The sequence below is a fragment of the Anopheles coluzzii genome, chromosome 2 (assembly GCF_943734685.1).
Source record: "Anopheles coluzzii chromosome 2, AcolN3, whole genome shotgun sequence".
Taxonomy (NCBI): Eukaryota; Metazoa; Arthropoda; class Insecta; order Diptera; family Culicidae; genus Anopheles; species Anopheles coluzzii.
Genome location: NC_064670.1, coordinates 83527430 through 83546185, shown reverse-complemented (window position 1 = coordinate 83546185; position 18756 = coordinate 83527430). Strand labels below are relative to the sequence as shown.

At 42.1% G+C, this 18756-nt stretch overlaps 1 protein-coding gene and 1 long non-coding RNA gene across 2 annotated transcripts in view; both read right to left on the bottom strand.

The window, feature by feature from the left end:
• Positions 1-8093, bottom strand: part of LOC120950346 (uncharacterized) — a 40406-nt gene extending 32313 nt beyond the window's left edge. The window contains exon 1 of the long non-coding RNA XR_005751123.2: positions 7251-8093. This is a non-coding gene — a long non-coding RNA (uncharacterized LOC120950346). The remainder of the gene's footprint in view (positions 1-7250) is intronic.
• Positions 8094-14876: 6783 nt separating this feature from the next.
• LOC120951989 (G2/mitotic-specific cyclin-B-like) lies at positions 14877-17448 on the bottom strand. The gene is made up of 6 exons (XM_040371030.2): positions 17204-17448; positions 16486-16977; positions 16235-16420; positions 16047-16163; positions 15647-15973; positions 14877-15569 (listed from the first exon to the last, which is right to left on the bottom strand). Exons 1-6 carry the CDS (start codon positions 17228-17230, stop codon positions 15264-15266), a joined length of 1455 nt encoding a protein of 484 aa, XP_040226964.1. The 5' UTR covers positions 17231-17448; the 3' UTR covers positions 14877-15263.
• Between the last annotated feature and the right edge of the window lie 1308 nt (positions 17449-18756).

Here is an 18756-nt window from a genome sequence, read left to right as displayed (position 1 = left end):
AAAGACACCAAAGCAAACAAACAAACCCGCCGATCCGTATGAATGGAAGCAGTCTTGGAGCCGTGTGCTTGAAGCAGATAAGTAGTGGAGGAGAAAAAAAAAGACTATCGATCCTCGAGACACCGGACACAGCGCCCGGGCTCGCGCGGAAGGAAGAAACTCTGAGCACGCTTTAGATAGACCGTTTTTTCACACCCAACAGCACCTATAACACTCTGCCCGAAGCATCCGATAAGCCTCCCACCCACCCACTGCGACGATGGTTTGGATAGCTTGGTACAGATCCAGCCTTCGTCATCTCGACCGGCATCATCCCTTACGCTTACCGCGGCTCCAGCCTGTCAGAACAGTTCGTCGTGCCGTGTTTTTCTGGTGTATCTGCATAAATAATTTCAAACAATAAAACCACATATAACCATGTGTGTATGTGTATGTACCTATGTGTGTGTGTGCGACTCAGGATGGAGGGTAAACCATTGATTCGGGCGCGAGTTTTACCCGCGGCCCCGGCCAATCATGATCACGATCGGGAGATAATGATGATTCCAATATTTATTATTTTAAACGCACACATAAAATATGCACCGGGTCAGCAAAGCCGCCACACGACACGAACGCGTTTCGGTTGTTTCGTTTCGTTTCAGTTCGCTGTACAACATTCTGTTGTCGCGGTTGTTCTGGTTTCGGAAATGAGTGGGAAAAGCGATTCGAGCGGACACGAAAAACATAAATACCCCATGGTAAAAGTAAAAGCATCCGCGGAAGAATGATACTGAGTGTACGCCATTCTGTGCCCGAGTACGACTGTGTATGTATGTTTTTTTGTTAGTTCAATTCGGCATGCTTGCAAAGTGGGCATACGGCCAAAGCTGAAACAAACTGAACAAAATAGTTTGATATTCGACATACTTTCAGTGCACTCATCGCTGGGAAATGTAAAATGAAAAGATTGACTATAACACCGATTGTCACCATTTGCCGGAATTATTGCGAAAAAAATAGAACAGATAATCTTTGGAGATGTTTCACGAAATCCAAGTTTCAGTAATAGTCTGTACGTCAATTAAATCATTACAAATTTAATCCCAGTCGACTTCTGGTAAGTATGTAGATGTTTGATAGAAGTTTGTGAATCGATCAAAACATATTTATTATATCATTGACTTCTACAAATTCGATATCAAGGAAGCACCATTCTTAGAAGTGCTATATACTTTAAACAATATAAATGAGACATGGACTAAGATTTTGTAAAGGTGGTAATGATTACCTAATGGTAGACGCACACAATAATATCATTTAAAATAATTTCAATAAGAACAAATTATGAAACAAAGTTTGAATATTCTAACCGATTTTTTGTATGATCCTTGACATTTTTCGGCAGAAATCTTATCAACACTAAATACAACATCAAGCGTCAAGCTTGTTAAACAAAATAAACAAACGCCGAGTTATTATATCTTCCTATTATTTACTTATTCTAGTTATTATTACTTGCACTAAAATGATGTTTTGAAATGGATTAAAGTCATATAATTTTTTTAGGATGCACAATTTTGTCAATCAATCATAGAAATCCAATATATTGATCTGCAATTATCGTCTATGATGAATATTTCCACTGACACAGGCTGAAATTGTCGCATTTTGGTATAAACCAACAAAAAGATACCAAAGTCTGTTTTGTAACAAAAACTTGAAAAATAACAAAAACAAATAAAGCGAGATTTTTCCCGGCGGTAGCGTACAATTATACCGTCAGATAGAGTCCAGAAAGTGTACCTAAAGAATCAGAGCAAATTTTCTTCAGCCTACAGGTTCTTGAATAAAAGCTCATTTGAAAGCTTATCAACTAACCAAACCAATTAATGTACGAAATTGTAGAGTAATGCAAATTCGATTTTTGTTTAATAAAGTATTCGCTTTTGTATGGTATGTTCTGTGCAGCTGCAATGACTTCCTATCATGTTCTTGTCGTTTTTTGTATTTTATTTTGTTTTAATATGTTAATTCTAACGAATTTAATAGTTTATGATTGTGAAATTTTGTAATCTTTGATGGTTTGACAATTTTGTTAATTTTTGCTTAATTAAAATAAAATCCGACACGTTCGTCGTATATTGGATTAAACAAGAACTTAAGTATAGCCAAGTGTATGAATTTTAATTAAATTAATTCAAAATTTGTACTACATATAAGATAACAATAAAAATACACTAAAATAAACAAATCTCAAACCTTAAGCTTATTTTAAAACATTCTACACATTATTACATGAAATTTGCTGAGAAAATGCATCGTATGATGCAACACAACGACCAACAGCAAATGTCCAACCAAACATTACAAACCAGCCATTGTGGCGCAAAGAAGCCTTCAGCGTTTTCGGGCGCGAGGATCAATTAAACACCAAACAAAGCCCACGGGAATGAGCGAACAGCCCGCGCATCAATGATCGTATCAGCATGATCAGACGAAGCGGTTTTGCCGGCGCTGAAGTTTTACAACCACACAAAAAACACACTACCAAACGGTTCCATAGGCCGGCACCGGCAAACATAATGCTCGCGCTACAATCATAAACCTGCAAAAGCTTACTCAGGGGCAAAGCAAAAACAAAGGCGCGTTAAAATTGCGCGGTTTTTCCAAAGAAACAAAAAATACACACGATCAAATGCACAACCTACACACACACACACACACATTCACCACAACCCTAAAGATGTCCTCTCTCCGTGCTTCATCATTTTCCTTTGCGATGTAAGGTAACAATGGTAAACCAAAGCGCAGCGCTCCTGTCCTGTCCGCCCAAGACTCCAGCGAATTCAAGCGAGAAAAGGAGTAACGTTTCGACAAGTAACGATCTGGGCTGTCCATTAGCCACCAAATGATCCCCACCCCGGGTTTTGCAGGCGGCTGGATCTGGAGGATCTCCCGTTGTACCTTCGTATTTCATTCGTAACTCACACATTGTGAGTGTGTTTATTTTTTGTTTTCGTGTGTGCCGCTTTTCCGCACCTTACGCTCATGGGCCACTTTTGCGTGTGCAACGTAACGAGCACGCCCGAAAAACGACACACATCACCATCGCATAAAGGGAGAGGGATCGTTTCATCTGTAAACCGCGCGTGTGTGCATGAGCGAGGGCGCGCGCGCGCGCTCCCGATCGCTTCTGCAATAGGTCAACCAGCTTCTCTACCTTCACCACGAGGAGGCAAACCGCCAAGAAGGAATCAACCACCAACGACAAGGCTGAAAAAAGGGGGCCGGCAGTGATGATCGCTTTTTTACAGCAACGAAATGATATAATTAATTCACGCGTTCCTCTCGCGCCACAGATGCGCGACAAAGGGTATGCGGTACGTCAGCCGCACGGAGGGTTAGGGGTCGTACCAAGACAACCGTTGAAATGAAGTTCTAACCAATAGGGCTGTATCTGCGTCTGCGTACTTGCACCAGAGTGGGGCACGTACCCGCCGGCATGGCCCGGAACGGAACAAAGCATTGGGTGAGCTTTTCCCGTGCGAAGTGCGTTCAGATCAAAGATCAGTCGGAGGAGAACGGAACGAACCACAATGGCACAGTAACTGTAGAAAGAAGAAGAAGAAGAAGAAGAAGAAGAGGAAAAAAGAAAGAAATGGACCACATCTCGGCGTGTCTCCGGAAAGTCGTTCAAAAGATCAGTGAAAAGATCCTGAGGCAAAGTGACCGGGCCCGGTTTAACCTTACCGATCCTTTCTTTCCGCTTTTCTTTCCGTTCGTACGCTTTGCCACCCTTTTCTGCACCGCAATGCACCACCGGGTGCAGGGTGCCAAGGGAGGCTGCTGCAAGTCATTACTTGGGCATCATATTTTATGTTTGAATTTCATTTCTGCTTCGTACCACTCGGTACCACACATCTACCACCACCACTAGCCGCCGCAAGCCGGCCAACAAAAGCGTGGTTCGTTTTTTAACTGTCAAACGTCTTCTCGCACAAGGGGAGACGGAAGGGGGAATGAAGATCGGGCATCTTGTGGCATTATTCTTACTCAGCCAGCAAGAAACGAACGAACCAAAGCGTACGAGAGATTTCTCACAATAATTGACATGGCTTAAATCATGTGCTTTATAATTCTCACTTTACATCCGAACCGGGCAGGGACTCATTGAAAAATCATTGGCCAAGTAATGTACCCTTCCCTTTCGTGCGGATAGATCCAAAATCGCTCGATGTAATCGCTCTTGGACCTGGAGACCCTTTTGTGTCTTGGCAGGCGGAGAGCTCGTTTGCATTTTTAATTCATATTTGGAATGTTAATTTGTTTCGCGCAAACTCCCTCTAAGAGTGTGCCTCGTTGCCTTCTAACCCCCCAGGCAAGTTGGACCGCGAACACGGTCCAAGAGGAGAGAATTCCCCACTGCCACCTCCGCCGCTCATTCGCACGCCCTTCCTGCGTGGGGTTTGTCTTAACGGCGGGAAGGAAAAGCCACCATAGCTAACGCGACCACGGGGTTGCAGCGCAGCACATCATCCCCGGCGAAAAGATCGGCCGGGACCGACTGACCGATGCACCCGGAGGCGATCTGGCGGTGCAAACTCATTATTGGTTCCTCTCGATCGTATAAGCATTATTATTTATTGAAAATTGTTTTGCGCTGCCTCAAAATATATAATTACCTACGCGAGAGCGGCTCTCTAACCCCGCCGGCATGGTCGACGCTGCGGTGCTTGCGCGGTGGTGTGGTCGATGGATTGCGCCGCATCATCGAATTGCACCACTTCAAGCGCAACACTGCATACCCACCATAATCACCAACTGCACAATAAAGCACACACACAAAACACCCAGAGCATCCAGGGGCCGCGGGGCTGGAGCAGAGCAGAGGGTTGACAGGAAATATCGCGATCGATGCTAGAGCACTCCCTTTGTGCCATCATGTGCCCTTTTTTTGTTTGTGTATGTGCATTCTGCAGCTGACTTCAAAGCACGGGAGATTGCAGATCAACCATCGGCGGAAGAAAGGCATAGGGGAATAGGGAACCCGGGTTGATCCTGCCGGTCCGGATGGATGGTGATGTGACGCAGCGCTGGTGCTTGAGATGGATCATCGATTTCAGCCGAGTCATGTTTGCAAGCCCTGAAGCTGTGCTGGGCGAAGCTGTGTATCGCAATTAATAGACTTCTATGCAAAGTTTGCCCAGATGCAGCAACGGATTGGCCGTGCTAGGCGCATTGCTGGGGATCGAGGGATGTCGAGAATAATTTTGCATCTCCTGTGTGATCACACACTTACACACACTATACTAGCAGAGATCTATATTGAGCAGATCTTCCGCCACTCCGTCTTGGGCTGATATTCATTTAATCGAAGTCTTCGCATGGTTTCAACTAATATTATTTTAAATGTAACAAAATGTTTCGGAGATTAGCTTTAATGAACCAAAGTTAAAACAGCAATCGAATCCATCTAGTTTAGGCTTTTATACAAAATAACTATAGCATACATGTTACAAAATGAATATAGCAGAACAAAATAAATCCAACTAAATACCGTCGGCAATACAAATTGTAAATAGCGAAAGGGTAGTTTGATTGTAAATCTTGAGATCATACAAGCCTCCTTTTTTCACCCAAGCCGTATGTGGAGAAACGGCTTTGGAGAACGCGCCAAAAGCTATTAATGCTGTATCAGACTGACTCTCTTCACGTTTTACTAGGATAGTCCGGATTCAGTATACGTATTTGCATACATTAAAAAAACGTATCATTTTATATCGTATTTGTTAGGATGAATTGTTTTAAGATTTGAATGACAGTGCTAAAAGCCACTGTAAAATTATCTATTTAAACAAATCGTTACATTCCACACAGGCTGGCGTAGCTTGTACACTGTAAATCTCTGTAACAATTTGGACAAAAAAAAGCTACACTCCACCTCCAACTGTTACATAATTTCACGTGTAAGTTTAAGAACGATAAATACACGTATTCCAATTAAATAATCAACGCCTTCAGCGACGATTGAAGATCGCAGTGTAATAACCCAAGGGGGAGAGGGGGAGGGAAACAATTGGAACAACACTGGAAGAGAGAAACCGAAACGATGTAATGAGTTGATCGGAACACAAAAACTGTGGTACACAGTATCCAGATCTGGAAAATAATGTTCTTCCCTCCACAAAACCTAAAACCTGTTAGAAAAGGGAAAATCTAGCACACAAAAAAGGAATGGAATGGAAACTGATGCATTGTAGCTTCAATAAAAAAGTTGGAAGAATGAAAACACCAAGAAGCATACAAAAATAATAATTACTAATAATTATCCTTTTCGAAGGTACAAATTTAATTGAGATGTTTTCGTTTCGTGGATTTCGTGGGCTATCTCGCTCGGCAGTCGGCGGTTAGGTTCGTGCCGTAAGCCAGCCAAAAAAAAAACCCCATGTGGAGCCCTACGTGGTGGCAACTGACGAAGTGTATGTGTATGTGTGTATGTGTGTACTGTCCATAAAGTGTCTATTAAAGCCAGCAAGCAAAAACATGGACCAGCATGGCATCGGCATTGGAAAACTACACGATTCGACGCTCATCAGGCTGGGAGGAGCGACCAGCAAGGGAGTAGATAATTACTTTCCATGTTCAAAACAAATTATTAAAATGATTAGAAGGCCAGGCACGCTCATTTGGCGCATTAGTATTCTCTGGCTCGTCGTTAATGTTGCATTCGGCCGCATTCTGGAACGGGGAGCTTGCGCGAATTCCAGCGCCCCAGCTACCGTACCGACCCGACCTGCTGCTGCTATATGCAGATTGAGCGCACATTTGGGAGGATCAGGCTTGGCGCCCTATACACACATACATACACACACACACCAACACATAAAAACACACAGACACACGCACACGATGCTTTACTGCCCGCACCTTCCTGGCAAGGTTTTTAATTTGGGCGAGCTGTTGCGCTTTGCCAACCGATTCCCGATTAGTTACTCTCAGCCGTCGGTTTGATGATTAGTTTTGAAATCGTGCTTTGTAGCCCCTGTGTCCCTTTCTGTTCAGGTTGGTATATTACCCTCTCGCCAACTGCCTCTTCCCTCGGTGTTCGCTTTCTCATTGACAATAATTACGCGGTTGGGGAGAATTAACGAGAAGATGATGAACAAATATACACTCTACACAACGGACACAGCCACCACGAACGAACCACACACACTCACACATACACGTTCATGAACCACACCGTACATACACATAATTACAATTACCTTTTTTCAGAACGGCGAAAATATCCCAAATTAACGATGTACATCCGCTTCATGCCTTCGAGGGCTTACTCCTCTCCCTTTTGCACCCCGCGAATCTTGAGATGATGATGGCGATTTTAATTTCAGCTCCGCAAGACACGCAGCAGCACATGAGTGTACACGAATTCGCACATCCGATCGCGGTACGATCGATTAATACGCCCGAAACCGACTACAATGTGTTAGCCGTATGCTCGCAGAACCATTCACACGTTAATCATGTTGGGTTGTTTCTTCTGGTGCACATTGCACCGTTCCGCGCAGGTGGAAACATACACCAAGGATGCATCACCGGTGTAAACGGGGGTGTGGGCTCCTCTGACACTGGCTTTTCACACACTTGGTATAGTTTCAGACGGGGAAAGAAAGCAAAGCTGGTTGCGTGAAGGTGCACCAAACAGAACAGGCTTCAGATGTAAATGTATTCTTACACTGTAAATGCAACACGTCGATTGCTCTGTCTTAAATTAATTCGAAACCCCACCAGCACTGTTTTTCCAGCTTCTGATTTACTTGCTAAAAACTATCGATAGGAAGCGATAAAACGAAGGCGATGTGAAGTATGTTGCTGTTTTGTTTTTTTTTTTTTTTTTTTCAATTTTCCGTAACTTTTTCCGTAGCACAATAACGCACCGCGCCTCGTGGACGAGATATTGATCAGCGGACTCCAAGGCAAGGGTACCGCCGGTGGGACCATGGCCAGTGGTCCCACCGAAGCCACGCCGCCGACGGGCGCAAGCTCCGCGGTTACGCGCCACAGTCCACGCACGCCGGTGGTTTGTTTACGAATAAACGCTCGGAAAGGCAGCCGAACCCGACGAACCCCCGTGTTTTGGGCCGAACGTATACGCCAACAGCTTGCGCGCTTGCACCACTACAGTGAAACGCGCGGCACCGAGCATTAGTCACGTGTACCGCTAGATACAGTGCCGGAAGTAAGTATTTAAATTTAACGCTTTAGTTGAATTGAATTATTTTATCAGCACACTGTTTTAACATAAATTATTGATCCTTGGAATTAGTAAGTGTGTATGTAGAAAAAGAAAATTAAGTATACAGTGCGTATCAAAACAGCATAAAACAAACCAAAAGAAAAAAAACAAAGATGAAAGTAATTTAATAATGACTTACTCAAGAACTTAAAAAGAACATAAAAAAATACTTTGACTCCCTTGCGTATTGACCTGATCTAATAGGCTTCATATGGCTATAACATTTAGTCCTTCCTACGGATGATAGTTCGAATGGTTATCGAACGGCGTCATATAACGAAAAAAACCATTTAATTAATTTAAAATAATTATGTCTTATTTTATACTAAACCTTAACATAAAAAGGAATACATATGCCTAATCAAAACGTGATTAATCGAAAGCGAAACGCGTCTTAACATGATGATGAAGGATTTTTTTAAATAATTTAATTTAAAGAAAAGCATTAAATCTGAGAAATATTTGTTTCGAGAAAAATGAAACAACTCATTTCATATTTTTGTTAATATATTGGAATTAATTTTTAAAAGAGCTTTCGGTTGCAGTTTAGAAGCTTCATTGTCGCATTTTTTAATTCAATTATCGCTAGTAGTCCTTCAATAAACAACTGTGCCAAGTCAGCTGTTATTAAGGAAGGCTCAATTAATCTATTTTATTATCCATTCCATCCTTTTCCAGAAATTAACAGGTTCAGTTTCGCTCCGATTAACATTTGACCATCGCTAATCGCTATCTGAAATCTCAGATCGTATTGATCGATCAGGTTTTATATCTTAACGCATTAAGCACCAAGCAGATATACTAAGAATCGACTGGATACTTTAATGGTTGATGCGTCGGTTCTTGTAAAAATCGGTCGTAGTTCGATTCCCATTAGAGACACTTTCCTCCGTTTCAAGAACTGAATCTCTGTTATTTTCAAAACTCGACCTAATTCCGTAGAGCACTAACGTTTTAAATATTCTAACCAGTTTTCCAGTTCCTAAAGTTCAAATTAAAAATTTATCATTGTTGCAATAGCATCTTCTCCTTCTATTTACTTTGCGTGACGTTCTACGCGGTCATACTGGCATATAGAGGCTTTTGAGATTTATTCAGCGCCACGCAGCCTTATATGCGGTCCATTCTAGGATTGAACCCGGGCTTGCATGGACAAGTTTTCAAGTTGTGCTAGTTAATCACTCTGCATCGCAACCACATGCAATACAAAACATAGATTAGTAATGTAATAAGTGAAAATATAATAAATACAAAAATAAGAAAATACAGTATAATAATATCAAAAGACTTTCTCTAAAAAACCATTCCGTGAAAACCTCTCTTTAGAGAATCTACCTTATTGTAGGATATTGCAATACAACGGTTGTGATGCGAAAGCGAAACTGTTCAGGTGATACTAATTTGAGTGTTATTTTTTGTGTATATTTTCCTGGGGACCAAGCACTTTTTGTTTACATTTTTTTATGGCTATCATATATGATAACCATAGCCCCTAGAGAAGTATAATTGAATATAAACAAACTGACAAGTCATGAAATTTTATGAATTAAAATACCTTTTTGGCTTGTTGTCTTGGAAACAATCCTCGTTTTATGTTTCGGTTCTAATCATTAAATCAGCATCAGTTTTAAATTGAAATTGATTGTAAGAAAACAAAATGTTTGTTTGATGAAATGGAAATACCGATCATGCAAACAACGTAGGTTGATATTAAGTGAATATTTTAAATAAAATTTGCTATATCTCAGATGGTTTGGTAATTCACAATAAATGAAACTAGAATTAATGGGGCTACCCTATATTTATAAAAGGAATTGTTATTTTGCATTTATATTCTTGATTTTTTTAAATGAATTATTAAACAAAAATAGAACATAATGATTACTTGCAAAAACCATATACATAAATAGTTTACTAAGCATTTCATCTTGTAGCAAAATTTAATGATAAAATGCTTCTAATCTTACAGAAATAATTAAGATTTAAAATCAGTAATCCCTGGCTATTAACTATGGTAGCAATGGCCCTCCACATAACATAACTAGCTATCATATATGATAGCCATGGTTCTTAAGATGATCATGATGAACTCCCATAATGTTTTTTTATTTGTTTTTAAAATACTTTGAGAGTAATATTATGAACTTCGTCACTTATCCCATTCAAAGTCTCCTCAACGGTCAAAATTGCTGCGTATGATTCAGAAAGTTCTAAACAAGTTCTCGCACTCATTTCAAACGATCGATCTGCATTATATACTGAACATACGAATCCGTTCAACGAATCCGAATCCATTGGTATCATTATCGTTCGCCGCCGAGCAACGAGCAGACACTTTCATCAACGCAATCAACTGAAATTAACGGCCGCAGTCCGCCGCTCTACAGCATGTTGAAATCGTTCATTTTCAATGAATAACATCCCGTAAAGCAAGCGCGCGGACCACCCCGCCAGCCATTGTCCTTCCTCGCCAGCAGCTGTTCTCATCGGATAATCACATTGGACGAGATTTACTTTTATCTTTCGACGGACTCACACGGGCGTCCGCGTACACACATCCGCAAACCGATCACCCATGGAACGACCGTCATCACCAGCGGCCATCCCCTCTCAAAGCTCACTATCACCGAAAAGTGCTCCCGTTGGGTGTAGCATTATTCATTTCAGCATCAGTGACAATGAAATCAAACCAACCAACGGCGGTGTAAGTAAGCACTCCATCCACCACAAAATCCTGCTCATTCGACTGACCCGGCGGATCCCATCAGCTATCGGTGGACTGCCCCGTGCACGCGCCTCTGACCCTCTTTTCTACAACCGTTCCAGCGGGGACGCGGCGCACCACTCGATGGTTGTTACTGTTAATATATATGAAAACTGTCACCCATTATCGTCATTATTTCATTTAAAAATGTAGATCTAATTAGGTGCGGCTGTGGTTACTGGTGTGTATGGGAGCGGCTCGGTTCACTTAGAAGCGAGTGTAGACCCTGCGCTGCTGGGGGCATTTGAGTCTACCAGCAGATACAGGGAAGACGACACTACCGTCTCGAAACCGTTACCAGCATCCGCACAACGCAGAACGCAGTCCGGGAGCTTCGGCTGCCGCCAGTTGATCGTTCTTACCATTGAAATCGAAATGGGCACGAGGGGTGCGCCTTGGTCCGCGCGAAGGATAAGCCAATGGTGTGATGAGTGTGAATTAAGCCATAATAAAATGACGTCTTTGATAAGTAAATAAATCTCTGTCCATTAGGTGTATGGTGCGCGACCGTCATCCAGTTCGCTCCCGTTGTCTCCGATTGTCGATGCGACGCGCATTCATTGCGTTGGCTTGATTTGTTGTGCGTTGATTTCAGCTAAAGCACACTACTGGATGTTTCCCGACGAATGTATCTTTTACGCTTATTACCACGCGCTTTCAAGCATCGTTCAAAAGAATTAGAAATTAATTCAATACTTCCGGTCATTACGCCGCACGGATCACTGTCGCCTTACCGGTAGTAATAGGGGAACTGAAGCATCAACTGCGTCCGGATGGATGCATCATTGAACGAATTAAACTTCTGCGCATAGGGTGCGGAGTGTAGACCATTAGAAAAAAAGTAGGAGACTCAAATGACTATGACTAATAATGAACCACATCGCTCGGATACTTAACAGCAATTCGTGCACTTGGTTGATGTATACGGTTTGTGCGCAACAATTCAAATTTAAATTTGTTTAAAATGCGATAAAACACCTTTTATATCGCTCTAACGAGTGAACTAAAGGACAGATTAATAAATAGATATAATACATATAGAACAATTTATAATTCTAAATTCACATTATTAAACACAAATTACACAGGATTGTTTCAAACTCGTTTTTAAAAAGTTTTTAGTTCCTAGTTTTTAGTAGTCAATTAAAGTCGTTGAGCCGTACGTAGTGGTGGGATGTCGGAATCAGACCTACCCGATTCCGATTCCGTGTCCGGAATCAATTCCGAAGCCGATTCCGATGCTGGAATCGATTTCGATTCCGGACTCGACTCCGGAGCCGATTCCGGACTCGACTCCGGAGCCGATTCCGGACTCGACTCCGGAGCCGATTCCGGACTCGACTCCGAAGCCGATTCCGGAGTCGGCTCCGGAATCGATTCCGCGTTCAGAATCGGCTCCAGAATTGGAATTTGCTCTGGTAACGGAACCAGTATGAGAGAATCAGAGAATTAGTTTTTCAATTGAAATAAGAAATTTCAGAATCGAAATCGTAGCATAGGCGTTTGGGTCCAATGATGCTACGTATTGATAGCCGCAAAGAATCAAAATTTACTTGTAAACGATCAATTCTTATGGAGATTCCGAAACCGACTCCGTTTGGAAGCCGATTCTTATTTTGGTGCCAATTCCGATGCCGGAACTGATTTCGATTCCGGAGTCGTTTATCCGGATCGATTCCGGAAACTAATTCCGGACCTATTATCCGGATTCGATCCCAGAAAACTTTGGAGCTAGCTGGAATCGATCCGACAAAAACTTCACATCACTAGTCGTACGGCCAAACGACATGCCCATCATGGATTCAAATCTCGTATAGAGCGAATCTCCCATAACAAGGTAAAAATGTTGTTGATGACGATGATGATGATAGAAGGATGAATGAAAACATTTATTACCACTGCATTGTTTTCTTCTTTGGCGTAACACGACCGGTGATATGCCACATTCACATGCACCTCAGACTGAATTGTGGCACGCATATATAGCAATAGCAAACATAGCAATCAAATAATAGTAACTTTAATTTTTTTAGACAAAATAGATGATCAGTAATGGTGTATTGTTGAGTGGTATCAAAAAGGTGACGGTATCACCATCATTTTAGTGAGCCACTGTATATAGACAATCACATTGAAAAGTATTATTGATCTTTTTGTCCATTAACTATAGATAGTACGTTAATTTTAGATGTGTAATTCCAGGAACATGGAAACCGTAGACTTGAGACTGCTCATGTATAATATAAAAAGTTGTGCATTGTGTATGATTTTTAAATTCATCTTAATCAAAAACTTCATCCCAAGATCATTGGACATTCTTTTCCAAAGCTCTATACTAAAAGCTCTAGTTCCGTTAGAGCCCGGACTAGTCCGTATGAGTCCGGTCAAACCAGGACGAGTCCGAATGAGTCCGGTCGAAACCAGATGAGTCCGGTCGAGTCAGGATGAGTCCGATCGGGTTCAAAAGAGTCTATTCAGGTTCGGTCAAGACCAATTGGGTCGATTCCAAATGACTCGCGACGACTCCGAACGACTCCGGGCCAATCCGGGCAAACGAGACCGGATCTGGATTCTAGCAATTTGTGTGGAGTTTGTGACAACACAAACAAACAAAAATCCTCCCATACCTTGGACTAGTGATGCTCGCTTCGGAGCGCACCAACGGCTTCGGGGCTACTGCTCCGGAGCCAGTTTCAACTTTTACCCGGAGCCATTTCCGCACCTACGGCTCTGCTTCAATGGCTCCGGAGTCGGCGGCGAATTAACGGCATCGGACCAACGCTTTCGGACTAATGGTTTAATAGAGACGGCATTGTATGATAGCATAAAAAAAACGAATATATCTTCTCGCAAGTATGGAAGCTAAAACCCGATGTGATTGCAGTATTGACATGCATGACGTTTGACCCGTATTTGTTAACAATCTTCAAAACTTATCAATTCATTTTTTTAATTCCTTTAAACATGACTTACACGGCTATTTACGGATTTTCACGATTGAAACCTCATTAAAAGGTTTTTTTGGTCTGCTTTGTTAAAACCGGCTTCGGAGCCGTGGGTACAGACAGCCGAAACTCCTGCAAATAGTTCCAATTTAGTTCATAACTTGTAAAACATGCATTAAATACTAAGCCAGATGTTATGTGAAATAGAATAGCCGCTTTTTAAGGCGGCATATTCTAGTGGAAGATATCTGTAAAACCACCCGGCTCCGAAGCCGTTGGTTCGAAACTGACTCCGATCCGTTGGTTCCGGCCGATCTGGAGCCGGTCGGAGCCGGCTCCGCCATTATAGCCGTTTGCTCATCATTACCTAGGACCCTAGCCTCTTTAAAAATCATATTGTAGATATATAATTGTTAGTTTATTCCTTCCTTCCTGCAGGAATCAAGACCAACTTCTTTTTTTTCTTTGGCATAACAGCCGTTGTCGGTCCACTGTACCACTAATGGGCTTTGGCTTTCAATGACTTATTAATTACCATAGCAAGATGACTATCTTCGTCCTACGTATGGGGGGGCACGGTCCATTCGGGGCTTGAACCTATGACGGGCATGTTGTTCAGTCATACGAGTTGACGACCGTACCACGAGACCGGCCCCAACGGCAGGCCAACGTCTCTGACATAAGCAGATTTGCACAAACCCATAGTATTAAGCCTTGCATATCTAACAGCTCATGTTCCCATCGTTTTTGGTTAGTAATTAATTATCATGTTTTTTTAGTGAATGCATGCAGGAATTGATTATAAATTAACATATTGCGGTTATTAGTTGCAATAGACAATAGGACAAACTTGCTACTCAAAAGTACACATTCTTGCAGTCGTAGCTTTGTTGGTGCAGACATTTATTTTATTTAAGTAACCGGTAGATTACATTATCCATTGAAGTAACAGGAAGGTAAAGGCACCCAACAATACATGTTTAGCTGGCTATTACACACAAAATGATTGCTTAAACCTACTCTATTCAGTCAATTTCATTCTTGGGGCTATTGTTAAAATTGATTCCCCGTCGACAGACCGATATAATTAACATATATCTGCTGTTCAATTTCTTATCATTATCATTAAAACAATTGTATCATTATCAAAACATGATGACTCAATCAATGGAACTTGTTTAATACATTAGATACACACGCAGAATTAAAAAGTCACAATTAAGAAACATAAACCACCTTATAAAAATTACACAAAATAGCACGAAAAAAAATCTTAGAAAATTAGTTTGCCCTCGGCTAGCGTGTCCATTTCTGTTCCTTTGAGCTTTGAATGAGTTGAAATTTTTAAGAATTTAGAAGAAGAATACTTCAGCCAACAAGATTTTTGCTTCTTTTCCATCATTTTGGGAACAGCCTTGATCACGTTTGCGAGCCGCTGCACAATTGGTGCCAAGTACTTTACATTGTAGTGCGTGTAATGCTCCAGTGTTTTAGTCCAGATTATTGCACTCGTACCGTTCCCGCCGTTGGATGTTAGTGGAAACAGATACAACGATATGTACAACGCAGCTGCTGCAATCTGTAAAGGCACATACGATACCACATGTACCTGGTTTTGATTCGAAAAGCAAATTTCATGGCAAAATGCTAACTTACCTCCGATGGTTTGTAATGCGCGGTACTGTAATCCACACTGGCAAGCTCAATAAGATACTTTGCCAGCACATGATTTACGTCCGACGCCTTCGCTGCCTTCGAAAACCGACGCAGGAAATGGGTTGGAAGAGGTTTTCCCAGATTGAAGTCCAACGTTCTCACCATTTCCTTTTCCATCTCGAGAATCTGATACTTCTGGTATGTATCGTCGGTTATGTACACAAAATCTTGTATCTCTGGTGGAAACAGTTCCTCGTATTTGGATGCAATGAACATCGCCGTCACGCCTACCAGCTGTAGCTTCTTCTTCGGAACAGTTTTCATCGTCTGCAAAGCGCAAAACAAAGCCAACGGGTGTTTTAATTTCACGTCATTAGACTGGAGACAAGTTTGCACCTACCTGCAGATAACGGTCGATGAGCGACACTGTCATGTGGTAAGTGTCGATGTCCAGTTTGAACTGATAATGCACTTCATTGATCCAATCGATCAGAATCGTTCGCATCTTATGTGTAATCTGCGTATGAATAATGCGTTAAATATACCCACACCTCTTGTCATAACACCTCTTATTTACACACGACTTACCTCTTTATGACCATCCAAGAAGTTCTCGCACAGCGCATATCCTGGCCTGCTCTCTAGCTCGTTCAAATAGTTGTAAATGTCGTTCACGTACTCCGCCACCAACATCGGATTCCAGCCATCATTCGCATCGATGTTTTCGATGTTTTCCAACAGCTTTTGCGAATGGGCCTCCACTCTTTCGGGTTTCTGCACAGACACATATGAATTTATATCTCATTGACCTTCGACTTCCCATACATTCGAATACGTACCTTAGAGATTGATACTATTTCATGTTCGTCCGATGATGAGGTGCCGCTGCTAGGAGCGCTTTTCGGTTGAGCCTTACGATTTTGCTTCGCCAATGTCCGCAGCGACAGCTGACTGTCTTCACGCTTTAACGCTACATGTTTTACCTCGTTTCCTTTGTTCAGCTGGACGTGCACCTTTACAGCATCCGCATTGGCAGACGGTTTAGGCTCTACCGCAACCTTTTGCGAATCGGATCGGGTGACTACTTTTTTGGGAACAACAACTGCCGCCGCAGCAGTATCCGCCTTTCGCCATCGAGTGTCCACGCGTGGCTTAATATTCTTCAGCGTCGGGTTGGCATTCTTCAGCGCAGCTCCCTTCTCCACACCTTTGCCGAGCAGGTCCTGGGAAGCATTGCGCAGCACCTTGTTGCCAAGCTCTCCCAACACAGGGCGTCTGGCAGCAACCACTTTCTTCATCCCACCTTCATGCAGGTTTCCAGCTACCTGGTTCTGAACGACAAAAGGGAACAATCAACAACAGATATACTCATCGATCTCTTTGCAAATACATTCTTCTACAAGGACTGTGTGGCAAGCTGTGCAAAATGGTTCCGGCGGCCATCGATCTTTGTATCTTGACGCGGCTTTGCTTTACCATGCCGAATCAAAGCCAGCCCGTTTGATCCAAAGTCAATGGCGTCATCAACCGTGCGTCTACAATACAAATCCATCTTACCTCATCAATTCTCATAATGCGGGACATTTTCAGTAGGTTTAGAGAAGTTTCTTCGACTATGAGAGAAGTAAAGGTAGCACAAACAACACGGCACAAAAAGGCGCTACAAAAATATACACAGCTGTTTCACACGCCAACGGCTTGCCGTACTTCACGATCGGCCGGACACAGCAAAACCGTTTGAATTCGTACGAACTCTTGGAGGCGTTGAGCGCTAATGAAACAAAAGGCCTCTTCGCATCATCCAACACACACACATACGAACTGTCTACAGGAGAGTGCGTTTTCAATGCGTTCTGCGATGACAGCGCCGAGGGGTACATGGATGGCAAAACCGTCACAGCCACGTAGCGCTAAATAAACAGCAAAACGAAATCGTTGACTGAAAAATTATAAAAGCATATTCTCCCAACCAGTATTCCCATACTTAAATTTAGAATTCTAAATATATGCCAAATTGAGGCAATTTCCAAAATATTAACCGTGTTTGCCCCGTACATGAGCTAATTCGAGCAGCTTGTGATCGGTGGAGCATTCTAAATGTGTGGGTTTTTCATGAAGGATACAGTCATAGGCTTATTAGACGATGGAAAAAACTGTCATCCTCGTTTGGAATTTTTCTGTCAAACTCATGCTTACTTGACTTGAATACTTGACGTACATTTAATCTCTTCTTTATACAGGTGACCCCTGAGATACGACTGTATTTGGGACCGAAAAAATTTCCCAAAGCAAGGCGTAAGTCGAAAAAACAGTCTGTTCCCGAGTTACACGGTTCTCGACTTACGCTGATTTGGAGATACAGGCGGTCCCCGAGATACGCGGTTAATGGGGACCGAAAACGGCCGCAAAATACCGCGTATCTCGAATTTCCGCGTAAGTCGAATCTCGTGATTTCCAGCTAAAATATCAGAAATTTTCGTGTAATTTTGCAAGTAGGGAGCGGTTTTAGTCACTTTATGAACTATTAGATATGATTCTGACTGAATATAACTGTTTTAAACCTTTTGAAATAGTTTTTAACATTCGATCAAAACGGAAATTATTTGGCAATTTGCAATTGATGTGTCAAATCAGTACAATTTGCTCAAAGAATTGTCAAATTTAGAAAACCGCGTATCTCCGAATCCGCGTATAAGAGGTACCGTGTATCTCGGGGACCGCCTGTACGCGGTTTTCTATATTTGACAGATTAAATGTCAAATCACTACAATTTGATTCAAGTTCGGTATAAATTGCCCAAGCGTCACAGATTAAGCTTAAACGACTGGAAAATTGAATATCCATAGAAAAAAAAATGAAAGCTCCACAGCTTCATTGGTTTGATCAATAGATGGCGTATTAAAACTGATTATTATATTGCTATCCTTTTCTTGCAATGTGTTTCGACAAGTTTCATATTATCATGACCTATATAGCCTTCTAACTTTCCGAGCAAAAATCTATATGAATGGTCGTTTGGTCAGATACGTGGGTACCGACACCAACGACCATTACTCAAATCTCACTTGCTTCAGTGTTGGTGGTTTCCGTTGGAGTTTAGTATTTAAACA

What these genes read in the sequence shown, in the direction of transcription:
- LOC120951989 (XM_040371030.2), bottom strand. Translation starts at nt 17,230, where the DNA reads ATGTCCCGCATTATGAGAATTGATGAG. An exon ending in TCATCGACCGTTATCTGCAG is followed by an intron (nt 15,974 to 16,046) that starts GTAGGTGCAAAC and finishes TGCGCTTTGCAG; the next exon opens with ACGATGAAAACTGTTCCGAA. An exon ending in CGCATTACAAACCATCGGAG is followed by an intron (nt 15,570 to 15,646) that starts GTAAGTTAGCAT and finishes GTGCCTTTACAG; the next exon opens with ATTGCAGCAGCTGCGTTGTA.